This window comes from Dermacentor albipictus, chromosome 4, assembly GCF_038994185.2.
Source record: "Dermacentor albipictus isolate Rhodes 1998 colony chromosome 4, USDA_Dalb.pri_finalv2, whole genome shotgun sequence".
In the NCBI taxonomy this organism is placed as follows: Eukaryota; Metazoa; Arthropoda; class Arachnida; order Ixodida; family Ixodidae; genus Dermacentor; species Dermacentor albipictus.
In genome coordinates this window covers 95,507,014-95,534,848 of record NC_091824.1, presented here as the reverse complement: position 1 = coordinate 95,534,848, position 27,835 = coordinate 95,507,014, and the positions used below count along the sequence as shown (strand labels likewise).

The following is a 27,835-nucleotide window of genomic DNA, read 5'->3' as shown; positions in this document are numbered from 1 at the left end:
GATGTGTCAGGTTAATTTGCTATTTGTTTTTCTTGGTTAAAATGTTTCTTGAGATAAATGTTTTTTTTTTTAAAATAGGTTTCCATCGTGTGTCTGTATGTTCATGAAACCGTTTATTACTCTACCCCCTCTCACCCCTACCTTCCCCCTCGCCTCATCCCCCTAGTGCAGGGTAGGAAACCGTATATTCCAATCTAGTTAACATTCCTACATTTCCCTCTATTCCTATCTATCTCTCCCCTGCGGTATATAATCTTGGTTCGAAGCGCGCTCAGCCGGTCGACAGCAACAAGTGTTTCAACGAGAGACGCAGGCAACGCTAAGAACTTAACTGGATCAACTTTCTTCAAAGCAGATCATAATGAGCTGTTGGAGCTTTCCGTGTGACGCCATGACTCCAATCTCTCAAACATTTTCTAGAAAGAAAGCCGCGATTGTCGTAAGAAGCTGCGCGCATGTCGAACTTGCGTGCCTTATTTTGCTGGCACGCTCAGCCAAAAATCTACACTGACCAGTTCGTCGACACTCGCATGATTTTGTCGAAAAGGCTACAAGAATATGAACTAATACTGCTATGATAATGTGTCTATATAACTTCGATGCACACCCTCATTGATAAGCATCGAACAGAGAGATGACTGCCCATGTTCTTGTTTCTTTATTTTTTTATACGAAATATGAGGCATTCACGGCACTACTAGATACAGCTTTGAGCATCGCAAGGTTCTATGGAACTCGTTCCATGTTTATAACATGAAGTGTCGTGGTAAGCCATAAAATACACCAGCAACGACTGACATGCATTCTACCTTGAATCGCTTTCATGTTGTACTTTCGTGGTTTCTTAGTTTCAAGCACAGTGTGCTGCGCATGCATTGGAAAACTACTGCCACTTGCAAGCGTCTCTCGAACAAGTTGTCTCTGTCACGCCTCCAATTTGTTGCAGGTAGTGTTTCGGCGCCGGTTAATGTTAAAATAGTAAGTGACGTAATTTCTGTATAGCTTGCAGTGCATTTTAAATAAATATTGTGCCTCTCAACAAGTGAGCATTAGCCTCTTTCTTTTTTTCTGTTGCTTCGGTCTGTTCCAAAGGAACATATAGCTGTACTTCATGGCTATCGAAATTTGCCTTTCAGGTGCGTTAGACTCTAAAGCGAGCTTACTGTAGCTGCAGCTCTCTGTTGAATAAGTGCAAAAAGGATACAAACGACAAACTGATTCATAAAATTTTGAGTGACGTCTCCGTGAATCCCTTTGAAGTTTCCATGATATAAAGAAACTAAGGTGGATCAACAAAACTAAAGCGCGCGCACGCACAGTATATGAAGAAGTCGGTGAAAAATCGTCGCACGAAGTCCCACAGCTTGTTAGCTTTTGCTCTCACCCCTGTACGATTGCATTTCAATACAGTTGTTCTCAAAGCCTGGGACGCTTTGTTACCGGGATAATTGCCACTGAGCACTGAAGCCGATGCCATTAGCGCAATCGGTATGTTTGAGTCCAAGTAGCATGAATATTGCTACAGGGCTGAACGTCCAGCTTTTGACCATGTTTTGACCACGTAAAAAGCGTAGCTTAACACAGCGCAGGTATAGAGAAGGGCCTCGCCACAAAATTACATATCTACAAAGTTTCACGTTTTAAATACGTGCGGAAGTGTCGCGAAACCCTTGCAAGATTAGCGGCTTTAAAAGTGTACGCATTTGTATGCCTACCCAACCAGAAATTTACCCGTCCGTCACGTAATACGAATGCAGTGGCTCCTAACCCCGTAAACAATGATTCATACCACCGTAAGCAATGGCTCATACCCACGTAAGCAAGCAATAAATGCAATGGCTCATACCCCTGCAAGGCAAAAGCACCAAGCGCTCAACAAAATCAAGCGAATAGGGCATACATTAACTAAAATCACCCATACATCACACATAACAGCATACATTTCAATAAAGAACGACCACGAAAGAAGCATCCAAACAATCAATAAAGCATTGCGTATACCCTCCTCAGCAAGTGCAGTGGTGGTTCTGCAGCAGCTTCGCTGAACATGCGCGTTGGTTAGGACCGATAAGAGTTGGTAAAGGTTGGAACATGTTCGATAAGGTTGATAACGACCGATGAGGGTTGATAAGGGTTTATGCTGGTCGAATCAAGTTTCAGTACATTGATAATGACACCAGGCTGCGTGGAGATGAGCAAGTGGCAAAATGCTTACGCATACTTTGAAAACTCAGAGTTGTTCCTGCGTGAATTTTTTAATACCGATTTTTTTAAAAAGCACCGCCATTACCGCTCACCGGAAGTGGCGCATGACCTAGAGCGTGCGGCTCCTCGTCATGACCTCAAAGATAAGGTGGTGCTTGCGTCTGCTAGCAACGCGCTGAAAGATATCAGAGGCGATGTGCTGGGACTTGCGTCGTAGCGACAACCGCCCGGTGCACTCGTCATTCGTTTTGGTGCTGATAAAAGGCTGCAAACAGGCACTGGGGCTTTGCCAAGATGGCTTTATTTGTATGCACTATAGACATAACAAATTTAGCCAAAGTGAACTCTTGTTGCAGTTCACCTCGAAGTAACACGATGGTCATATTGTAGCATCGGGAATTAATCGCTCAAATAGCGGACACAGCATTAACCTAAGTTAGCCCACCCCTTCAAGTTCGCAATAATCTAAAAAATTTTGCCATAACTTGTGTAGATCGTATTCGATACACTAGAGCGCTGTACAATCTGTACAATGGTTCAAGACGCATCACTTGAGGTGCTTTTGGTGTTGTATTAGAGAGAAAACGAGGATATTTCACATTATATGCGGGATAGCTACTGCAAAAAAAGAAAAATGCGGGAGGTCACGTATCTCAGATAACACAAGCATAGCACACGCGGTAAAGATACCCAAAACCTGCCCGTTTAGAGATGTTTTAAGCCCAAGGAACAGACCGAAGAGGCAAGAAGCACCGAGTGAATTGCCCCGCAATGCAACAGACACACCAAACAACCCTGTCTCTCCACTGAGCAACGCATGCTGCTGTAACAACATTATGCGCATTAACTTTTTTTTCTATCCTATCTATCCCTTCTTTTTTGCTTTATTTGTACGTTTTGTCACCTCACAAGAGCAATTTAGGTGTCTGCCTTCCGCTGAGACAATTATACCATGCCTGCGGTCTTTGTTCTTTTCAATTTCTTAATAATACAAGAGTCTAAAAGTAGACTACTACTTTAAGCCGCGAGCTCTACAATACCCAGGAGCCTAAAAAAAAGACGAAAATAAAATACATGTCGCCATATTTTATGTAAACATTTAGCCACTACCCATATCGCATATAAAGTATTGTTACATACTAAAACTTGGGGCAAATTAAGTTAAGTATCCAGGTGACGTGTGACATGCTACCCGTTCGTTGCATCTGAAGCCGCATGCCGACGATAGGGCTTACTAAGAGACAAACTAGAACCTTGTTTGCGGCAGAACATGCAAACGCAGGTAAACACACAGGCACGTAATGCCGAAGAGAATCACAAGACATAATCGACCGAGTTTCCTGCCAAGGTCGCGGCAGTTCCTTGCACATGACGCCTGCACACGGTCTCTGAGCCAATAGAGCGGCCCTCCCTGCCAGATTGTGGTCTTTTTGGCGTAGGTCACGTAGCAGCCCTCGAAGTGGGCCACCTCGGCGCGGCGGGCGCTGACGCTGTCTGCGAGCGTGCCCGTCACGTACAGGTCCTCGGGCGGCGTAGGCGGCGCGTGCTCCGTGGCAGCGGCGTACAGCAGCGGCTCGACCACGTCGGCGGTGAGGAGGTACGCGCAGCCGACGAGGTAGCCGCGGCTCCCGCTGCAGTTGCGTATCACGTCGGTGTCGCCGGGCGGTTCCTGGCACGGCCGCGCTCCCAGCGACACGAACGAGCCGAACATCTCGTAGTCCAGCGACTGCTTCGCGAAGAAGCCGTACCAGCCTCGCAGGAAGCGGTAGTCCACGTGGGCCCCGTCGTCGACCTTGAGCAGGAAGCGGGCCTCCCGGCAGAAACTCGACGTCCACTTGAGGATCATCAGGCTGGTCAGCGTGGCGTTCGCGGGCGTCGCGTCGTAGTCTCCCACTACGATGTCCCCGTAGCGCACGATCTCGGAGCGCAGTTTGTCTTTTTCTCGGAGCGACCGGGGCATGCCCAGGAAGAAAAGCAAGAGCGCCGTCCTGCCGCCCAGCCGCCACAGCTGCTCCCAGGCCTCGCTCCGCATGATCTGCCTGAGCGCGTAATTCTCGGGCAGCGAGTTGACGGCGACCAGGTAGCGAAACGGCGGTGGCGAGCCGGCACCACCGTCGCCCTCGTCCACGTGACAGCGGTGCCCGACGTTCCAGAGGATCCGGTAGCCGAAGAGCGGCTCGCGCAGCGACTTCTCGGGATCGCTGCTCTTGATGGATGTCGGCGTCGGAAGCGAGCAGTTGCGGCAGAACACGGCTTCCGCCGAGGGACCGGAACGGCCAGCGTCGGCTCGTCGCGCCGCGGCGACCGCGTGACGTGGCCGCCGGGAGCGATCACTCGGCTCTTCAACGCTCGTGATGCCAGGGCGTACGACGGTGTAAGCGAGGCAGGCGAGGCACGCTGTCACAGTCAATACCTGCAACTGCGAGGGTTTTATAGTGAGTGGTGGGAGAGGCGATATTACACCAAGCGAGCGGTAAGAGCATATTTACAGCGCATATATGCTATGGCTCGGAATAGCCGCTGTCCTTGTCTCAACTAAGCAAGCGAGGGAGTCAGACTTTGATATTTCATTCGGGTTACGCGAGGGCTAAAACATCCTTTAGGAGGGAACCTAGCTCAACTAAAGCGAGAAGAGCTGAAATATGGAAAGAAACAACGCTGACGTGACACAAACACTGTGTGTGTGTAAACCTTCTATAGGCAAGGCCTTCGTCTGAATTGCTGGTTTACAAATTCAGCATGCGTAACAGCCAACTAGCTAACACCACTGATTTACTAAGAAAATAAGGGAACAGACACACTGGTTTGTCATCCAAGTCGCAGTTTGTGCAGTAAATATTTTCCGGGTTTCAAGGTTTCCGGCGGTTTAGTGAGTCTACGATTATCTGGATTGAGTATCGAATATGTTAAACTGTCCCAAAGGTTTTGAATCGAGATGTTATCGCCTTTGTGTTCAGCAAAGTGGTTTGGTTTGTGTTCCATGGAAATAGGGATAAATATACACATACCTACCAACCCTGCGCAACATAGAAAAAAATATACTATACTGTAGAGGCCAAGAAATACTAAAGTTTGATTAATGATGCATGGTAAAATTGGTTTGTTACTGAATATGTCGACAAGTTTATTAAAACAGTGTAGTGCCTGTGTTCTATAAAGACCCTATAAACTGACACACTCAGCCCTACAGTCGCAGGATTGACCTGCACCACAAACCAACGGAAATATTTATATATAAGATGGTGAACATTTCGTTTATTGTTATACATTGGTTATATGGGGTGTGTGGTAGCGGAGGCGCGTGTAGATCTGAATAATCAAGCAGGTTTAAATATTGGGCTGCACATTTTCGCTCAGTCACTGTATTCGTATTCTGTTTAGTTCAATTTCACCCTAACCTAAACGCAAATAAGAAAAACAATGGCTGAATTATTCATGTCATTACTACAGTCGTAATGAAGCTGTAAAAATTGAAAATTTTGCTATAAGAGTTTACATGGTTCGACAACAGCCATTGTCGACAACAAAGCAAGTATCGGGAATTAAGCTATAGGGACTCGGGAAGAATGTTGACATACCGCGTAAACTAATGAATGTCAGCACGGTTAAAACTACGTGTAAATATTATACACTTTACTAAGCAACATGGCAAAAATCAAGCGCACGAAGACCGAAATGTAAGGCTGCCAAATCGAATGTCTGTGGTCGTGAGCTTGTGCAGAGTTCAACGGCGAGAGACATCTCAGACAAAAAACTCTTACCGAGACACACATAACGTAATTATTTTGTTACCACAAAGTAATACATACCGCTCTGCCAGAATAAAACACTGCAAGCTTATGAGACCTTGTAGAACCAACACCATTTTCCGGCGCAGCTGTTACTTTTCAGCGCTCCTATCGGTCATTTTCCCTAAAGCTCGTCTTTAATTCAGATGCTCAAACCTTTGTCAGGGTATCACTGATAACCCGTCCATTTTTTCACCAAATATAAACTTGTTGCCCCATTCAGGTCTATCAGGACGTTGCGAAAATGTTCTACGTCCTTCGTATCGCTTCTAAATAGGGAGCAAGCGAGTATTTAGTAATTATTTCCGAATTTATTCATTACCAAACAATGTTCACACTTTGTTCGCACTTCACCCATGACATGTTTTCCATTCTCAAACTCACTACAACGTTTAGTTATTTCAGGACACCGGGAAAACACGTGCATATAACTCTTATACTATAGCACTTTTAGTCGTTCTCCTGCAAATACTCTGTAATATGAAGCAATTCAGTGAACCTTACCTTGAGCTTACCGACTCTCTTAAACCATGATTTCCTGTCCCTGGGCGACCCGCACAGTACCGCAACAATGGTGCAACACGAACGATACCTGCAGCATATGTACAACGTTCAAAAATAATTAAAAGGTATCCACACTGAAGTAACAATTCTGAATGTCGGGCTCCGTTGCGCAATGTTCTTGGGTTGGACTGGAAGCTAAATGTGAGGCTTGTTCTGGCGTTTTACATTGTGCTCGAGACTGGGCATACGATGTTATGATTCGGAGGGATACGTGGCAAATGTATTGACACAATCGCGTTCCTTGGTGGCGGACGCCAAATGTATCCCTCTGATGCTATAGTGCCACGTCGGAGAAAGTATAGCAGACTCGCGTTAAAAAATAACCTGGCTAAGCTTACTTTCCAGATATGTCGAACAACGTTTGAGCGTGTTGTCGTTCTCGCACTGACCCATTAAAAAAAAAGAACAATAAAAATGTGGCAGTTTCGAGGGCGGAACGGCCAAGTCTCTTTGCCAGCGATTTGTTGCGGCTTTGACAACGCGATATTAAGGTTTAAAGTTGCACACGAATTCATCGGGCAACGTTCTACTTATAAGCCGGTGCGACTTGTTGGCGCGACGCAGCAAGCAAGGCAGCTGCTGCTGTACAGGAGCAGCAGCGACACCGCAGTTACCGTGAATCGCGCAGCGATATATGAGGAGTGCAGCAGTGGCGAAAGAGACGAAGCGCCTCGATTGGGCACGATATGAGACTGACGTTGACCGACGTTGAACGAAGCGTTGACGGCGCGTCCACTTCGCTTCGTCGTTTTTGCTGCCAAACACACTCCGCGTCTCTGGATACCTCCCCCCCCCCCCACCCCATTCCTCTGCGCACGAGCGGCGCATGTTCCGTCCATAGTGCGACAGCACGACAACGCCGACGGCGGTGCCGGCATGATCGAACGCGCCTCAAGAACCCGTATGATTGCTACCAAAATTTAAAAAATAAATAAAAGCCAACCTTATGCCAATCTGAGCAATTGATGCATCAAAGACAGCGAAACTGTACACTTGAGTTCTCAAATCTTTCGGAAGTACTAGTGGCACGTAGCTAAAGGGTTCTGTTTGATGCTTGTTTTTAGTAATGATTCATCACCGATGCCCTGGCCATACGTCCGCTTCGGGACTCTCACACGGGCTGCGTATCTGGCTGATGAAAGAGCAAGTTTACTACGTACCTCAACATCCCTTAACTAAAGCGATCGCCTTACGGGACGAACGAATGGACGGTTGTTTTTCGTTGGGTGAGCATAGAAGTGCCTACGCATTTAATGCGGAAAGGTGACTCAAGTGGATCAAGCACTTTCTATATAGCCTCTGGATTTCGTACGTTCACTGCTGCGCTGTAGCGCGCGGCGTACGGAATTACGTATCTTATAACGAATGGCCCACTGGGATGTTCTCCACGACTGACACCTCTTGGCTAACTGTCAATCGAGAAACTTTATCGCATTTTAAACTGGCTAAGGGGGTATTGCGCGAGAGGGAACATACTATTAAGTGGTTAAAATACTCACAACAGAACTTTGCAGAACCTGAGTAAATACATTATGCGGAGATATAAGGCTGGCGTTGACGCTGGATGACCGTGGCAAACAGGAAACGCACAATCTTCTTCTTCCTCTTCAACCACTAGCAATGTTCTTGTTCTTATTTCTTGCGTCGTTTCCTGCGCTTCAATATGACACTTTTACCTGTGCCTGGGGACGTACTTTGTTTCCTATGTTAAGCAATGGTCTGAATTCAAAGGCAGAATTAATCCTATTATAGTTTTGCGATGACGTTAATAATAAGCAATAACAACAGCTGTGTACAATGCAATCTTCACCATTGACTTGGTGATGATGATGGCGCACACCGAAAAACTGTGGCGCATATTGACTAAGGGGAATGGCCAAGAATCGCGTGGCGCAGGAAAAATAGATTAACTGAACCGACTTTCAAAGCTCATTAAATGAAACAGAAAAGAGCCATGACAACCTGGGGAGTTAATATCAACCCTAAATGACGCAGTCGTGAGCAAAAAGTTTTATTTGAGAACCTATGTTATCAGTTATATCATTAATATAAATGAGAAAAGGCAATGGTCCCAGTACTGACCAGAATTACTCGTTCGTTAGCATTTTCCTTTTTTTTTTCTTGTCGATATGTTTAACAGGTTTCTTTGGGCTTCAGCAGTTTTCCTAAATAACGCCGCACCATGTCTATATATCGTGATTCTCCAGGGTTCATGGGTAAGCAGGTTATTCTGCACTGTGTAATAGTTCATCGCTTTCACGTCTCGCTTGCTCCAGCGGCAGATGGTTTCATCGGATGTTTAAAAACTAACGTTGCGATAAGCTATCGAAAGCAGCCTTCAAGGCCGGTATGCACAGCAACAAGCCTTGCTGTTCTCGCGTTTCTCTTTTTTTCTTCTTTTTTTTCTCTTCACAAAGGGAGTTACACCCTCCAACCTTTTCACCAGCGGCGACAGCCGGTTGCTGTATACAGGGTGTCCCAGATGATTTTAGCCAGAGTATAAAAATATGCGAATGCCACTTAGCTGAACAGAACCAAGGTAATGTTGTTTTGCCGTCACTTGGAGATAGTCAAATTATTTTTTTCTTCCGCCTAACTAGGTAATTAGCCCAAATTAATTAATAAACGTCAGTATGCCACATGCGCCGATTCCAGGTGGCGCAGCGGCACCGCATGATGCAAGGAAAGTGATGTTAACGCGGAAAGCACATCTGCGTCAAAACCATCCGATTCACTGTATGACGCGTCAAAAGAGAACTGCTGCGACTAATCAGAACTCTTTGGAAATTTGGTGGATGCGGTGGTCAGTACGACTAACTGTGCGTCGGATAGGAGGGTTATTACGAGGTCTCGTCGTCGTTGTGACTGCCTTATTGTAACGAAAAGGACAGCCCACATGGAGAGTCAATTTCGGCTTCTGAACTGCTGATTGGCTGGGCTGGGGTAGCCTCTATACGAATCAGATGTGGCAGGCACCCCTAGTATGTCTCCTCGCTGTAACATCTCCAGCCAATCAGCGGCGGCCGAAAAGGACTGCTATCTAATGGACGCTTAGAGAATAGGTGTTGTCCAAGGAAGGAAGGAAGGAAATCAACTTTATTCAGGTCCTGCAGGCCACGAGAGCTTAGGGCTCTCATGGAGTGGGCGTCTCCCACGACGGAACCGGGAGGTTGAGTTTCCTGGCGGCGTCGTGGACCTGCTGGACGGCCCAGAGTTGTGGAGCGAGTTCTTCGCTCCGGATTGCTTTTTCGAACTTGCGCTTGTCCGGTTCGGAGTTTATGTGAGCTTGCGAGCACGGCCAGAGTAAATGATATACGTTAAGGGATGTATTGCCATTGGTGCAATAAGACTTGTCGTAGAGCTCAGGCATGTAATGGTGTAGTCTGTTTTGCGTGGGGTATGTGTCTGTTTGTATCATTCTGAGTGTAACCGCTTGAGCTCGACTGAGCCTGCGGTGTGGCTGCTAGCCTGACGTTTATGACGTGTTTCCAGCTACTCAAATCGCTTCCGCCGTACTCAACTAGCAGAAGTATAGCCTTTAAGATCTGGGCTTTAAATACAGAGGGCGCCCCGCTATTGGGCGTTGTTAGAACGCTAGGCGTTGGGCAAGTTGGGCGTTTGTACAGTGTACTGTAGAGTTGAGCACGTTGGGCGTTCTTGGCCGAAAGTTAGCAACCAAGAACCGGGTAATTGAAAATGCAGAATGAACGCTAGGAGTAATCAGAAAGAAAGTGAGAGCAACAGAGACAGTGACTTGTATGCAAATAATGGAAATGAAAAAATACCATGGATTTACAAGGATGAGAAAAAAAGAAATTAGAAGTGAGTGAGTGAGTGAGTGAGTGAGTGAGTGAGTGAGTGAGTGAGTGAGTGAGTGAGTGAGTGAGTGAGTGAGTGAGTGAGTGAGTGAGTGAGTGAGTGAGTGAGTGAGTGAGTGAGTGAGTGAGTGAGTGAGTGAGTGAGTGAGTGAGTGAGTGAGTGAGTGAGTGAGTGAGTGAGTGAGTGAGTGAGTGAGTGAGTGAGTGAGTGAGTGAGTGAGTGAGTGAGTGAGTGAGTGAGTGAGTGAAAACGTTATTGAAAATAAATTACATAAGGCACGATTGTTGGGGTCCTTATTCCAAGGTCCCACTGGCACAAGCGGCTCGGCCGCCTTGGCCCAGAAGAGCCAATTGGCTCTACCGGCCCTCGTCCGCAAGTCATGCGTCCCGTTGCATATTCCTCAATAGTGGATGTTTAAATCAGAAGGAAAGCTCTGTACGATAACACAAAGGAAATTGCGTTGCTATTTGAGGCTCGAGCTGGTTGCCCAAGGACACAAAAAAAAAACATACTGGAGCAAATATTCGCAATTACATGCATGCTGCAGCAAAAATCCGGAGACCACTTAGCACATCCTAATGGAACTGCAAAGGGATTTACCCAGCGAGACCAGTACGTAATGTACAACTTCCAGAAGTCCTAGGATTTAAAGTAGACGGAAGTATCAACCGGTCAGCAGTCGAGATAAGCAAATGACATTTAGATTATTGGTGTAAAAAAAGAACAGGGAAACAGGGATACGACCGGATCCACTACAGGCCTGGCAGAAGTGCAAGGTAGATGGAGGAGATTGGTGTGTCGTCCTCTCACGTCCGTGTCGTTTTTTGTTGCGCAATATCATTTGAGTAGTAGATTACCAACTTGCTCGGAATGCTGCTCTCATTGAGATTAAAGAGATGTATATAGGAATGCTAGAAAGAAAATCATTGATAGCGTATCCGAGTAACTCAAGCAGGCTGATGATTTGGCCCAGCCCCGTTTCAAAGGGGATGCCAATAAATCATCATCAACAGCAGCATAATCATCATCATTGTGCCCGCTATACCAGTGGACCATACCACTACCCTCTTTCTACCACTCCATAGGACGAATCTAGGCCCTGAGATACTTTTTGAACATAGTAAGAAAACCGATCTTTCGCAGAGGCCGCTGCGAACATGAGAACCAAATATTGCTGCACTGCATGCAGCAGGGAATTTACAATATCGTGCCAGAAGCAGTGAGAAATCGCTTGCCCTCGCTTTCGCAATGCCGCGATGCAGCGTCACCGAAAGCAGCTGGACCCACTATATTGGCCGATTTCATGATTCCGAGTAGAGCATTCCCAGTAATGCATAATTGCTAATTTTGAGTTAGATAAACGAAAAATATATATGTTGGCAATCTCAAAAAGAGAGAGAGACATTATATCACGCTTGCAACTGCGCGTATTTCTGTGTAAGCTGTGCGTAGCCTCGGATATGGCAGCGGCGTGCTGCGTAGCGCGGTGTCGGTGCGATAACTCAGCGTACACTAAAGGGGTCGAAAAATTTTTGCGGCATGACATTTATTCATGAAACGACGTCCTTTAATAGTCAGGCCATTCTGTGGTTATCTCGAAAAGTGTTTCGTGTCCCTTTAATTTTAACACGCAGAAATCGGGAATTATTATGATCTTTAATGAAGAGACGAGTAAGGACGTGGTTTCAGTTCAACAGGAAGCCACACATATCGTCAAGCGATATAAATACCTCGGTGTATACATGAAGGAATGACTTACTCGGGATCCCACTTTGATAATCCAGAAAATGAAAGGGAAGCTGAATAGCAATAATGAAACCTAGGTCACTTTGGGGCTACAGAAAATACGAGTGGGATACAACTCAAGTCTACAGTGAAGCCCTGCCCACGCCCTCATAACCGCCGGCCACTGGTTCTCCGGATACTGCACATAGTTCGTAGTTCAAACTTTCCCTGTTACCTTAATAAGGCGGTAACGACAAAAATAAAATTGTAAGCGCTTAATTTTGTACGTTTTCATTTGTCTATTCTAGTGGAACGGTGAAAGCCTAATTGTTTATTGAACTGAAATAAAACGATTGCTTCGCTGCAACTACTTATTGCCAAGTTTCACTTCAGTTGGCAGGGTAGTATCATGGGTAGAACGGGGACAGCAGTGAAATGGACTGTACAGCGGACTTTGGAGAGTGAAATGCTCAGACTCCATACACTTTGTCCATGTCTGTTGCACACCTCATCGCTTCCGCCAATGGAAAGACTCTTCAAGAAAAGCTAGCAGACGCTCTGGAGGTATCAAGCACGCACCAGTTTGAAATGGTCGCGTGACGTCAATTTTGTTTGCATCTGTGAATGGCTGGCGGAGTAACAACCCCACGTGGTCCGTGTTCCTTTGTTGCCAACTGCTGTTTTTTTTGTTTTTGGTTTTTAAGTTGTATCCTACGATAGGTGGTGTGAGGATTTCGGGAAAAATATGTAATGGTTACTGGCGCTAACGTTCGCAAATGCAAATCTGTGTTCTAAATCAGAAATCTTGTCGATGATGGAAATTAACCAGATCGAGGGTGTTGGGTCGACTGGCCTTGTGGGTCCACGGTAGAGCCCCAAATGAAGCCGCGCAAGGTTGCATGGGTTGGACTTCTTTTGGAGGCGGTGAAGCGCAGAGCTAGATTGTAAACACGGAGGCAGAGGAGGCAAGCAATGGACGCCTCAGCACGTGATCAAACATGGCAGCGCCCACGGTATTGCCGCGAAAAGGGTCAATAGTAAAACCTAATTAAAACAAGCAGGCTAGGGGACTATTTTTCACCACCCCGTTTCAAAGGGGATACCAATTAAGATCATCATCATGCATTTGTCGACTTTATAGTTTATAGATGCACATTATACATGCTTTTATTCTTTGCGACCTTTCATACTCGGCGGCCATGCATAAGTGGCATGTTGCAGAGAGGAACAAGCTCAATTCCATCATCAGAAAGGTCTTTAAGCTTGCCCTCGGCTTACCTGTAAGCACCCACACCGAAAACCTGCTCAAGCTCGGAGTTCACAACACGCTTGAAGAAATATTCGAGGCACAAGAGTGCTCACAGCTGCTCAGGCTATCCAGCAACCCGGCGGGCCGCGAGATACTCGACGAGATGGGCCTCAACCCTGTCGACCAGTGCACCGACGCCATGCGGATTCCCAGCGACATCAGGTCTCAACTGCACATCGCGCCCATTCTCTGCAATATGCACCCTGCGAACAACGTCGGCAGACGTCGGGCGAGGGGTACAGTTCTACTCGAGCATGTCTGCAACAACCACATTGAGGCAAGCTTCGTGGATGCCGCGGCATATGTTTATAAAGAGGCATTCGCCGTCTCCATCGTCGACTCCAATTCCAGGCTCACTTGCTGCGCTACGGTACGCACTTCGAGGCCCGTGGTAACCGAACAGGTTGCAATCGCGCTGGCTGTGGTCGATGGTCGTAGAGAGGCAATATATTGGCGGCGAGGAGTTACGGAGTCGCCATCTATCGGAAGCGCCTCGCTGGCGTAGTATGAGGGATCACGTGGCGCGCTTCTCATAGGTTTTGCTGTCAGCGCTCACTGAAAACACCATGCGCGAGCTCTCCCGGACATTTCTGTAAGTAGTTTCGAAACGAAAGAAGTTTCTTACTATCTAAATAATAATCTTGGGCAAACCGACAGCACACAGTCATTTACAGACGCTATCTCTTTACCGAATACGTACAGTGAACGCCACTGCGCGCGGTCGCCGTGATAGAGTCTCCCGAACCGGCTTCTTGCGTGAAAGGTAGGTAACCGCTGAGAGCAAACTATGTGAAATATGTTCTTATAGTGTTTGTATAACTAAATGGAGCGTAATAGAATAAAGCCTCAATGCTGCGATCGCGCAGATTCGCAGCGACCGACTGCGCGTCTGCATGCTTGTCCACGTACTGTTTCGCTTTCTCCGCGCGCGCGTTTTCGCACCGTGCCATGAGCTTTAGGCCACAGAATATGAGTATTGGCAGTATACAAGCAACCATTGTTGCGTGGGCGCTATCAGAGCTGTTCAAAAATAATTTCACTGTAGAGACTTCGACGCCTACGGGGACTGTGATGTGCCATCGCGATGATTCAATCTTTTTTTCTTCTAACTTCTTTGACTTTTCAATGCCATTTTTCGAGTTGCGTCGCACTGTATGTTTATCGGTGTTCTCAGCGTGCAATTTCCCGCTGCTCCTTTTTTTTGTAATCCAGTACGTGCATTAATTCATAACACAAACATGACCATATGCCATGCTTTTTTTTTTAAATGTGCTTCTTACCGCTGCCTTTCCACTCCACTGAACTTGCCAGTATCTATAGCATCGACAAGTTCATAGACCAAACCGTCATGACATTAGTCGGGCAGCGGACTCGGGCGAGCGTCTCAGTGCGCGTTTTCAGAACATCGCAGACCGGGCGCCGTAGCAGAAATCTTCCTCGCGCTGTGCTTGCTGCATACCTGAGTTGTAGCCGATGACTGTCTGCTGGTTTTATGTTTCGCGAGTGAGGCTTCACACAGCTCCTTGTCCTGCGGCTACGTGTGAATAAGGCTGACACCGGCCTCCGTTACGTGCGTCCGGCCCTGCGGCACCGAGCAGTAGCCTACCATGTTGCGCGCTTTCAAAGGCAGCCATTACCTATCGTAGTGCTTTCAATCATCGTAAAGGAGACACTCGAAGCGGGAAAATTTTGCCACTAAATGAGGACCGCAGCGTACGAGAAAATTTAAACTCGTTTTCAGCTCGCTTCGGCGCGCCCGAAGCAGCCGACGCGACCGCTATGTCCACGTGATCCCTCCTAGCACGTCACGCCGACGGTGGCGCCAACTTTTCCAGTGGTGGAGCTCGAGGCCAATAGCGATTCCAAGGCAGCTATTAAGGCCTACCAAACCCGTATGGTCTCCCCTCAGGCCCTCCGCATTCTCCAAAGCGCCAAAAGTATCTCTCCGCATTCTATCACTTGGTTTCCCGCTCACTTGGGGTCGGCTGAGGGCTTTCCTTCTAACCCTAACGAGGGCGCGCACGAGGCCGCGCGAGGACTCACTCACCGCGCCGCCTCCGCAGTGTCCCTGTGGCGCGGGGAACCCTTGCTCACGTTCCATGAGGTTCCACCACGCACTACGATCTGTCAAGACGGGCATTCCCCATCTCGCACCCCGCCTTATGCAGGGCGCTGGCGGTGACCCCTCGACTTTTACAAGGGCGTGCGTATCCTAATCATGCAATATACCTTGAAAGGTATCCCAGTGCGGTCTGCCCTGCCTGTGGACTAACGGCGACATTGGACCATGTGTTGTGGGATTGCGAAGCCATCGGCTCCTCTTTCAGCGAGGATAGGTGTGCTGGGCTCTTGTACAGCCCCAAATTCAATCACCAAACCCTGGTCTTCCAGAGTGCCAGCGATCGGGCCGTCAAGCTCGGCTTGGCGGTGCCTACGTGGGGCTAGCTGGGTGGCACGGGTTTTCCCCAGCGTCTTCTCTGGGCCGTACTTGAAGTGCACGGGCTTAAGAGACCGCTTATAGTGTCATTGTGTAAGGTGTCCCTCCCACATGTACTCAGTGCTGACTCTCTCCCTTTCTTCCTCTTTCTATTCCCCTTTCCCCCACCCCCAGTGTAGGGTAGCAAACAGGATGCTGTTCTGGTTGACCTCCCTGCCTTCCCTACCCTTGCTTTCTCTCTCTCTTCTCTAGGCCTATTGAAGTTATTTCACTCACTCACTTACTTTATAGTTTCATACAATAATTATTGTAGGAAGCCATATGTTGGTGACCGTTCAAATTAACGCGTCTATGGCTCCTCTTGATAACAAATGCAAATCTCGAAGGCTATGCTTTTATTAGTTGCATGTGACGGAAATAATTGAGGGAGACGGAAAAACGTATTACACAAAAATAAAAGGGGCGAAAAAAACATATCCCTTTATTTAGCGTGGTATAAGGATATAGGCGGTGTTCAAGTTCAGGCCTTTTAAAAATGGCGCCTTCTGAATTTGAAAAAAAAAGAACATATCTTAGAGGCTATGTTTTTGCTGGTTGAAAGCTGCAGAAACAATCTCGAGAGCCGAAACACGCCATCGACTTCGAGTTTTGAACATCACCTACTGTGCAGTCATTCTGTGATCATTCTTATGACGTAAAAATTATGATGCCATCCATCGCCTCAGAGGCTGGTCCACTGTCGGACCACGCGTGGTCCTCGGAGTCACTGAGGCCATGAGCCCCGCTTGAATCGTTTGTGGCAGTCTCAAAAGAGGGCGATGCCGAACTGATGTCCGGTTAGGCTGGCAACGCGGATACGCATGTGTTTCCGGTCGTGAATCGTTTTCCCGCCAAGTTTCACAGCTGACGGTGCTGTGCTGCGGTGTGTTTGCGGTTCCCGGTCGCACGGTGAACTAAAGCGCATCGACAAGAGATACCGTGCGCTGTTTCGTGCGATGAGCGAATCCATATCATCTTTAGTCCTTTCGGACATTCAGGCAGCATGCAGCACACTCGGAGGATGGGATGAAGGCAAATACTACAAGGAACCTGATTGCATAGGTACGCGGCTCTCGCGGTGACTCGCTGTTTCTGCAGCTTCTTTCTTTTTTTTTAAGGCTATCTTTTCTTGTATTTCGACTTGTTAATGCGTTAGTATTTCCGCACAATGCTGTTGTTTTCATAGAAAGCCTGAAGGACCTCCTGAGGTATCTGAGGCGTGATGACGAGTCCCACGAGATCCGGCGCATCCTGGGCCGCATTCAAGTTCTGAAAACAGATCTACTGCCCCTGCTCAAGTTTTATCCTGACGATGACAGCCTGTTTGATGTCATCATAAGGTGCGGAAGTGAGCTTTATCTGAGTGACATCTCCTGTTCGTGTTTCTTCAGTGTGTGAACACATCAAACTCGACAACAATAAAAAAGAGAAACTAAATGCTTTGCTTTGCGTGTATGCTATTACCGTGAGGCTAAAGTTATTACAACAGTATATACAAGTGTCATAATATTGGGCAAGGATAATCACCTTATCTTCTTACCTCTGGCACTTGCCTGAATGCAACTTTCAGTAAGTACACTCGGGAAACACAAATATATCATGCCTTTTGCCCACTATATATATATATATATATACATATATATATACACACACACACACACACACATATATATATATATATATATATATATATATATATATATATATATATATATATATATATATATATATATATATATATATATATATATATATATATATATATATATATATTGTATATGGTGCAGTCTGCACATATAACAATACCGCACATAACGATGACTTGTTAATAACGAAGGGGCGCTTCAATGTGGATAAAATTGTGCATCAACTCTCTGCGTAATATAACCGCATGCAATGATGGAATTGTCGCCTCATGTTTCATACAGCGCTTAAATTCGGACTGTGGATAAGTTGTTCCCTTGAAAAAGAATCGGACATCGAAAATGGTCCTGTAACTTTGTTTCGCGATGTAGTGGCGGATTTCGTACGGACTAACATACAGCTCTTAGAGAGCAGGAAGGAGCCAAATGCAGTACACTAATGTGTAATCGTCAAGGTCTACCTACCGCAGAAACATTCTATGTTTGCTTGCTGAATGCCTCACACACCGTTTCACATAGCTGCCATTTAAACTTTAAAATCAACATTATTTTTAATTTATGGTTTTGTGTGGGGTTTCTTTGGCACTGCTGCTTTTAGTAATAACCAGTTCGAAAAAGTGCATTCCCTCAGCACCGGGCTTTGCCGTGGACATGGAAAAAGGGCACCACTGTCAGTTGGCTGCATTAGTGTTCCTGGACAGCACTTTTGACAGCTGTCGACATGTAAAAAATTAATAGCTGGCTATGATGATAGAGTCTTTGGTTTATGGCCTTATCAGTGAGATGTATTGAGCTTGCTCTCGATAATTTACTGTGTGGCCACATGTGGTTGGTAAAGTGCATAAACACTGCTTTTCACAGTTCCGTGTTGTTGCATTCAAAACACTTGCGCAATACAATGTTTGATTGTTTGTAAGTCACTCAACGGGGATGATCGTTTTCTTTTTGCCCAGACTGAAATTCGTGTGAGTGCTTGTGCATCTATGTGGAATGAGAAAGCAATTTATAGAATAAAGGAGTGAAAAAGTCAGTTTTCTTTAAACCAGTGCCTGTATCCTGAAAATAAAATGTGCAGCTGCTATGCCTGCACTTCACCACTGCACTGTGACTTGAGTGCACACTTTCTGTGGCATACATGCTCGCTTTATCAACAATGATTTAGCTTTACGTGTACCGCAGAAGCAGTACCAAACTTGGCATAGCTAGAAATGACGAGCAGCATATTGTGTTTAGATCACAATGCCTTTTTCAGTGACCTTGCCGATGCTGAGCCATCTTTAAACTTTTTAGCAAATTGAATTTTTTCTTTAAACATGATGTAACATTCATAAAATTGTAGAACGGGCACCAATTCTTAAACTTAACGATAAATTCGAGATAATAGGAAAGTATGCATAACTGAGCCAGTGAAATTTTTTTTCGCAGCTCACACTTTTGAAGACATTTACAATAAGGTGTGCCTTACAGTTAATATTGTTGTGTACATCTGACCATGCTGGCTCAAGTAGAAAGTCAGTAGATAAATTCCTCAAATAAATGGCATTGAAAATAAGCTTAACCTCAACCACACTGTCTGTCTTATTTTACTAGGTTGCTGGTGGACCTCATGAATCCTGCCATATTACTGTACAAGGAAGAGCTTCCAGTCGAGAAGTTTGCCAGGAACAACTACTTGGAAATTGTATCTCATCTTCAGTCATACAAGCTGGCTTTTACAGATTCAAAAGTGTGGATTGCTATCACCAAAAAGCTTGAGTCGCTTTTACACAAAGTAGGGACATTTCCTATCTCTCTTGTCTAAATAAAATATTTTTGCTAGCACTGATGAATAGTCTTGTTGGGTATTATTATGTGAGAAAAAGGGGATTGATTGTTTTGATATTTCTAAAGCTATATGTGAGCTGGGGAAGACCTTGTAACATGGCAATTGTTTAATTTTGATAAATTAAGGTTATTTATCTGCAATGAGATCACATTGAATGGTCTGCAAACTGAGTGACTTATAAAGTGAGATGAAAGAAACTAGAAGACTAGAAGAACACTAGAAGAATTGGCATGATTTTTTCATGTGTACTAAAAGTTTGTGCAGTCTTGAACCATGAGGTGTGTGTCATGGTTGTTTGCTGAGGTGCATGCTTGTAGGTGCACTTATATGCCTTCTTATAGGTGCACTTTGGTAACAGGCATATGGCCATTATAAAACTATATGTTGATACTTTTCAATTCTTCAGCTTGTATGTTCATGCTGTTGCACACGCAGTTTGATTACAGAAAAGTGCCAAAGTTTATAGAGCAGCACAATATAGAACATTTCGGGGCTTGTAGTGAATTATCTTTTGTAACCTGTCCTTTGCAATGAGATATGAATGTCGGAATATTCTTAGTCTCATGGCAAAGCTTCTCTTCAAACATAACACTAAATTTCGGTAATCTTTCTCCTAGAATTGGGAGACCCGACAGGAAGAAGACAAGGACATGATTGAGCGCATCCTTGTGCTGGTTAGGAACGTTCTTCATGTGCCTGCCAACCCATCTGAAGAAAAGCGCACTGATGATGATGTTAATGTACATGACCAAGTTCTTTGGTATGTACTCCCCTTCACCTGCTTGTGTTTTACTCCAAACCAAAAGAAGGGCTATTGTAGATGAATAATTACAAACTGGAAGTGTTGTGTGATGACAAACGACTGGAAAGAATCAGTTTTGGGAACTTGCACCATTTCATTTCTGATGTAGCTTTATTTTAGTGTGTGAGAAATTGTGGAGCTTTCCTTGATCTGAACACATTTCAGTTTCCCGCATAATGCTTGCAGTTATCCTGAAGGCATCTCAAATGGCTCATTGAAGGCCCTTCATTATGAGATTTCAAACCGCGTGTGATTTAGAGAGAGAATGGTTGATCATGAGGCAGAAGGCAAACATTTATAGATCTGCTCACGATTTCCCAGCCTCAAGCAGGTTCTTTGAAGGGAAAGAGTTCTTGCATTCTTTTTCTGTTTATATTACATTTAAGAGATTGATACCTCTGAAAACCTGACATATTTTTCACCAGCTGCGATAGCTTAGTGGCTATGGCACTACACTGCACTGCTCAGCTCGATGTCGCAGTTTTGATCCCGGCCATGTTGGCCACATTTAGATAGGGGCAAAATGCAAAAGTGCTTGTGTACTTATATTTCAGTGTACATTAAAGAACCCGAAGTGGCCAAAATTAATCTGGTGTTTCTCAGTGCATTGTGTGTCATAGTCATATTGTGTTTTGGCATGTAAAACCCCAGAATTTAAGGAGATGGTATTTCACAGTGGGCTTTGACATAGTCATTGAGAAGCCAAGGGTGTGTGACTTGACACACACTTTGCTAGAACCAAGTGGCTAGAACCACGTACACAATGTGCCTCTGTTGCACCTTAATGTATGCAGCTTTTCGTTTCACAACAGTGTGTAGCTTGTAATTCCTATAGGCTATGAAGTTGTAGCTAGCATAACTTATACAACTGGTGTTATTAACAGGAACTGAACAAGGGCTCTCCCTGCAGCCAATGTTTCGACAAACGAATTTGTCGAAGCATTGGCTCTAGGCCCTTGAAATGTTGACTACAGGGACATCTCTTGTTCAACCACTGTTGATGATTTCAAGTCCCCTTCTTAATGTGAACCTCTGCCTTGTTTAAATTATGCAACTGGAGCCATGTAAAGTAGAGTTCCTCCTGGGTACTTTCACCTTACTAATACTGCCTTGAGTGAATGTGGTTGGTTGCCTGTATTTGCAGAAGACTTGTTTCTAAAGTGTTTGGAACTTTGTGGAGAACAGCTTGATTGGATTAATATTATTAGAGCCTAGCATTACAGCCACTTATGGATGATTTAGGTTGTGGTATGCATGATACTGTGTAGGATATTCTTGATCATAAAATTTAGTTTATACTGTTGTACAGTCATGCCTATGGCACTTTGTTTATTTTGAGATGTTATCTTTATACCTAAGTAGTTACGACTGGTAGTGATAGATGCACTGCACATTTTTTGTGCTCTGGGAGCCATGGTCGGTGATAAGCCAGTGTGTTCTCTTTTCACACACTGTACAGACTGTGTGTGTGTGCAGTGATAATCTTGCATGCATTTCCTGAGTGTCTGGTGATCATGCATTGGCATGCCATGCACTGCTGCACCTTTCACTGTAATGATGTTTGCACAAAGACTTCCAGTGCATACTTTAGATTGTGCGCCTACTGCACACAAGTTGGGCTTTGGTCCACCGGCCAAAAATTTGGTGTTTGGATGTGTTCAGTGCAGTCTTCAAAGGTGCAGTCACTTGTGATGGCAAAGAGGGTTTAAAAATAGGCAGAGATATCAATCAAACTTTATGTTGGTACATATTTAATCAAATTGTATCCATATTAAGCTTTCCTTAATTTTTCTTTCATTTTCTTTAAATTCAGTATTTAATTTGGGCTGAAATGTGGTTACTTATGACTCGCAAAGCTACCTTTTATTTTGAACATTTTGGAAAAAGCATATTGTCGACATAGGTTTGTTAAATTGTGATGCGTTATTGCTATATGTAAAAACTACTTTTTTACAATGTTGTGTTCTGTTGTACGTGCACACTGTACACTGTATGTCTGTTGTGTTCACTGAAGGGGAGAAATGTGACAATATAGCACTGCCCATTGTTTTAAAGGGATGCAAAGATAGTTAGACTGGCCAAGTAATCAATCGGAGCAAATTATCTGGGCTGCTTAAAAGCAAGCCGTTCTTGTTGAATTACTGGAAACTGTTCAGTCAAAGGTAGCTTCCCCATGTGCTCTTTCAAAAACTGGTGTCCCTGCACAACAACTGCAGCTATCATGCTGCAGAATCATTCAGAACAGTCCTTGCATCCATAGTTCTGTCTCCCTTGAGACTCCAATAACTGTTTCTATCCCACAATTCCTTATAACTTCGAAAGAAGTGAATATTTGACCACTATGAATAATAAATATTCAATTTGATTACGAATCAATCAGCAGAACAAAATAGCAGAGTTTATTGAATTCGTGTTTGACATTTTGCATATTTGCATATTTGCATATGCATATTTGCAGACGTATTTTGCCTATAAAGATAGGCAAAATATGTTGGCAGTGAAACATGGAAAAGTGAAAAAGTGTGTCATCATTCGTACAACTGCAATGTATGGTGTTACATTGGCGCTGTAACATGGATTAAGCGTACTAGGGACTGTACAATGCACACATTTGTGGTTTACATGAAAGCAAAAAAACAAGTGGCAACAAAGTAAAACTTGTGCTCAGCCATTGTGAGTCATAAGCAAACAATAATACTAAACTGAAAATTTGTCTTGGAAACACTGAAATTTATTTTTCATTACAGTGCACTCTCACTTGAGTGACCTTCCTAGGGACTCAAGGAAATAGTTCACTTAACTGAAAGTTCACCAAACTGAATATTCACTAGAATATGGAATAGCATAGGGCACAGGAGACATCTATGGAGTTATGTAAATATATATGAAATACGTAACAGTTGCGTTGCTGCCTATCTCACTTTTGAAACAAAAAATTCTAATTTGCATTTGCACTGGTGCTCTTAAAGCGCTAGAAATAATAAAGCTGCCCAGAGAGTCTGTTTTTGTGCACTTCCTCTGGCACAGCTTGTCGCTGAGACATGATGCCTTGCAACTTTCTAAGGCATCCTACTGCCTTGGCTAGAGTTACAGGATTTGAATCTGCCACCCCCATTGCATCTTGCTCGTCGCACTCTTCCTCTTTGGGACAAACACTGGAAATAGTTTCCAGGTCTGACAGTTTAGCACAGGTAATGAGCTCACTGTCACACTGCACATAGTTTTCAAACGAAGTGTTGCTGTCAACGGTGACAGACCTCTGCCCACATATTGGGGTCGATCACCTCATTGCGCTGTTCCTCTTGCTCGGTTTCACCATACAGGGGTGAAAGGCAGGATTTATGCCAGCAGTTTCTAATTGTAGCAGATGTTAGTGTTACGCCGCTGGAGGGGCGGTTTGGGGCCGGCGAGCATCGTCTACACCAACGCTACGGAGTGCAAAACTTCGTTCAACAGATTTAAAGAATGAGCCTGGGTCCACTGATCAAGTTCGTTCAATTGAAATATTTGCTTTACATAAATTGGTTTAACTGAAAGATTTTTGCATAGAATGCAGAGGAAAATCACTGGGGATTTTCTAGAAGTTCAGTATTCTGAAATATTCAGTAAACTGGCATTTGTACAACTGAGAGTTTACTGTAATGGTACTTTATTGCTTGCTTGCTTGATTGTTTTATTGTTGCACAGTGATGTATTGCACAAGTGGCGTAAAACTTGTTTAAATCCATAGCTATAATGGTTAGCAGTTGGCTAATTTCTGAAACACACTTAAGGTACCTTTCATGCAGTGGCATGTCAACACTACACATAATACTATCGTATAAGAAATATATGAGCATCTAGCTAATTAGCTTGGGGATTTTGTTTTCTTTCTAGGGCAATGCACCTTGCTCATACTGAGGATTTGTTACTCTATGTCACCAGCAGTGATGATGAAACAGACTACTGTTTTCATTGTTTGGAAATTTTGTCCCTGATGCTGCGAGAACAGGTGAGCCACATTCTTATGTTCAGATTTGGGTGGAAGCCATTTGCCATGGCGAATAAGTTGCACTTAATGCAGCACTTTAAGATGAAAGTATTGAGTGCCTCCAGTGGCCATTCTCGCACGGTCTTTTTTTAGTGACATGCTGTCCACCACCTTCTCTCGAATAGGTGTTTGCTTGTGCATGTATCGGCATTGAAAGTCAGTTGCTGTTTGCCTTGTGGGCCACACATCTGACACCTTGAATTGCACGCTTGATGCATACTTTGCCAGGATAGACTGCTTTAGCTAACAGAGTAAACAGCAGATATACTCGCTCAAAAGTTGTTTAAGCATACTCTTGCATACAAAATGTGAGCAATCAAAAGCAGAGGCACAGAACTTTACACAGACCATGCTTTAAAACTTTACATTGAGGGAGGTCTGCACTACTTTCAGCTCATAGACACCCGTTACAGAGGCTCAGTGGCTTTGGCACTATGCTGCTGTGTGTGAGGTTACAGCTTCCTTTCGTGGTCATGGTAGCCATATCTTCATAGAGATGAAATGCAAAAATGCGCGTGTGTTTATATTTAGGTGCAAAGTTAACCCAGAGGCCTCCCACGTCAGCATCTTACATCCAATGTATACCTACCAATTTTCCTGAATTTTACGTGAAGTTTACGAATTCGGGTTCATTCTGGGATGTTACAAATGTTCTGTGAAGCTTTACGAAAACTAAATTCTGTTTATGAAAAAGTTTCGCTTGTTTGTCTCTGGCTATGCACTTGCAAGTTTTGTCATTACAAAAGCATACTAGAGGGGTTCCTACTTCGAAATAGACTAATGTATGCAGACATGTTCCAGAAGTAGGTGAAATTGGCAACAGCAGTCACTGGAGAAGTCATTGTGACATATAGTAGAACCTCATTCATACGATCCTGTTTTGTACGATTTCCTGGCACCGCCGTTTGCGTTCAAAGACAAAAAGTTACCCAATGCAGTTAACGTTCTTTTTTACTGGAGAATATGTTCCTAGAAAACAATCTTTCTGCACCAATGTTCGGTACACTGGCAAACTGCAATCGCATGATATGTTTTCTGGCCACTAGATAGCATGTGTGCAAGAAAAGACACGAGGCAAGAGTGATTTAGATCAGTAGACACCCACAGCGGCAGCTTCCCCGCAGTACTCACCTACTTGTGTCCCCTGAAAATGCCCGCACATACTCAGTTTTGGCTTCCAGTACCGACAGATCTCCTTGCGGGTCGTCACGCATCGCATTTACAACTTTCGCTGCCAACCATCTTCCGATAAGAATTTTCACCTATCTGTTCAACAGGGTGTGTGGCGTAGTCCCATTGGAAGCCTACTGCACACTTTTGATATGCGATAAACCAAACGCGCCACCGTTGCCTGCTGAAGGCTGCGTGAAGTCAGTGTCATGTTTTGCTTTGGTGGCATTGTATTCAGGCACTGCCCACCAGCTCAATATTGCTTTGGTTTTCCATCAATGTCTTTTAATTCACAAAGCATCAGGAAAATGACACCATGCATCTCAGGCTGCTCGGGCCCCATCATCTCAATGTATGTTGGCATCTCGTCTTGTGCCACAATGATTCATGCCGAGTGTGCATGTCAAAAATTCCCGCCAAGGTGCCTCACTCGAAGAAGCTGCTGGCCTATGCCAAATTTGAGGAACGCAAATGCAAGTTTGCCGAAATCACAAAAATGACAATGCGCATCTTAGGCTGCTCAAGCTTCGCATTGCGTAGATGCCAACTACGGTTAAATCATACATTTTCCCAGTTAGTATGTTTTTTTTTGTATTTTGCCAAAACATATGTACGAGGTTTTACTGTATAAACGGTGGCCGCTTGGAAATTTGTCCTCTTGCAGGTTGGCTGCTGCTTATATGCTGTGTATAAAGGATAATAATTTTTAATCAAGTTTGAATGTATCCTACAAAAAGGTGCGGGCCCAGGCAAGACATAAAAAGAAAATTTAGTGCTATTTATCCTTCCCATCCTTCCAGGTGTTATGACTGCAGGATTATCAGAATTTTTAAAGTTAGCAGGTTGGCATGTATGCAAGTGTTGCTTAGGGACGTTAACCCCATAAATCAACCAATCAACCTGCCCATTGCAAACAGTGAACAACTGCCAGTTAGCGTAGCTGCTTTCACCTTGTTGCTGGTTTACAGCTACTCTTGTACTGCGGCATGGTGTGGCTGTGGGAATGAGGGTTGCACTGTGCTTACGTAAACGAGGCGTATTATCCCTCTGTTCTTTTTTTCCTACAACCATCCCGCCGTACTAAATTGTGGTTTCTTCAGTTCGGCATTTCGGACACATTAAATATACCTGGAACTAACACGAGCCTGTGACGCATCCCACCGTAATCGCCAAACTTTGTGGGACAAATAAATGCACATCTCGCCACTGCCAAATTGTGCGGGGAATGTGCTGGCAATTCAAATGTGTGTAATCCAGTAGGAGTGCTTCCTTGGTCCGCATAGCAGCAGTGAGTCGCGATGCTAGTTTTTATTGCGATGGCAATTATATGAACACTCCAAGCGTATTTCTGCGGTTGCCGTCGCCGTAAGGTTCCGTATAAATTCCAAGGGTGATAAAATTGTAGCCGCGTGCCATATGCTGTAATTGCAACTGAAGGCATGCGAAGGTGAGCCAGCGAACGCGGCTCCATCTCGCGTGCACCAGCGAGGAAGGCAAGCCGAAAGCGCGCCCTCTTCTTTCACACACGAGGCACGGGGATGAGGCGAGAGTGGGAAGGCGGTGCGCTCTTCTCAGGCAGCTATGCTGCTGCTTATGGTGCGGCCGTGCAAGCGATCTGCGATGGGGCCAAAAAGCGCCCGGGGCGGGCCTAATCTTCAAAGTTATATGCAATGTTTGCAAGAGTGCGTGTAGTGCTGGCAGCTTCGTATGTGCTGTGCTTTCGATGTTTTGTTCGCATTCAAGTGAGATGCACGAGCGTCCATTCGCTCGCTGCTCCTGCCACGATTCCTCACTCCAGCATTTTGACAGGAGTAGGGAGTGGAGAATGTTGGCTCGCGTCTCGGCCGTGGCTGTGCATGGCTGCAAGTGCGGCTGAGCACACACGCAGCCATGCACCCTGCTTTATAGATAATCTGTTGCGTGTGCAAAGAGTGCGCATGCCGAGACGGTGTGGCACCATGTAAGCTGTCTTATGGCGTGCTTAGTATTGGAGGTTGCGTAATCTCGAGCTTCGGTGACTTGTTGAAGAGAGAGGCAGACAAAGCATTCGCTCCCAGCTGGCAGCACTTTTCCTGATAGTGTCATCCCAGTGCAGATGACGCTATCAGTTGCGAGGGCGGAGTACTCGCAAAAGGGTGGCTTACATACTTAGCTTAATTCATACTGCCGAGAAGATATTGTCGACGCACGTGGCATGAAACCGTATCATTCGTCGCCGACTCCTAATTTTACCAAAATGAATTGTTTTCTCATTACAATTAGCTTTTTTCTATTGCCTGATAATTCGGAAAATTCTGCGGGCCTTTTCCGAGTAAAAAGAATGGATTGGGGACGGTACCTATTTGCATAAAAGGTCGGATTTCAATACACAACGAACTCTACATACAATGAAGCAAATTGCCAATTTAATATCTTCATTATATCGAGGTTTACCTGTAATAAGTCAAGCTTACATGATAGATTAGTGCTCGAGAGTCTT

The 27,835-nt window shown here is 45.0% G+C and overlaps 2 protein-coding genes across 2 annotated transcripts in view; one reads left to right on the top strand and one right to left on the bottom strand.

The window, feature by feature from the left end:
• Window positions 1–656: 656 nt before the first annotated feature.
• On the bottom strand, window positions 657–8,180 carry LOC135911410 (beta-1,3-galactosyltransferase 4-like). The gene is made up of 3 exons (XM_065443680.1): window positions 8,057–8,180; window positions 6,498–6,585; window positions 657–4,624 (listed from the first exon to the last, which is right to left on the bottom strand). The coding sequence occupies exons 1-3, from the start codon at window positions 8,086–8,088 to the stop codon at window positions 3,452–3,454; spliced, it is 1,293 nt and encodes a 430-aa protein (XP_065299752.1). The 5' UTR covers window positions 8,089–8,180; the 3' UTR covers window positions 657–3,451.
• Window positions 8,181–16,722: 8,542 nt separating this feature from the next.
• timeout (circadian regulator timeout) overlaps window positions 16,723–27,835 on the top strand; it is a 321,920-nt gene continuing 310,807 nt past the window's right edge. The window contains exons 1-5 of the mRNA XM_065443676.1: window positions 16,723–16,948; window positions 17,073–17,226; window positions 19,120–19,300; window positions 19,972–20,114; window positions 24,033–24,147. Of these exons, the coding sequence (XP_065299748.1) occupies window positions 16,843–16,948; window positions 17,073–17,226; window positions 19,120–19,300; window positions 19,972–20,114; window positions 24,033–24,147 (699 nt within the window). The 5' untranslated portion in view covers window positions 16,723–16,842. The remainder of the gene's footprint in view (window positions 16,949–17,072; window positions 17,227–19,119; window positions 19,301–19,971; window positions 20,115–24,032; window positions 24,148–27,835) is intronic.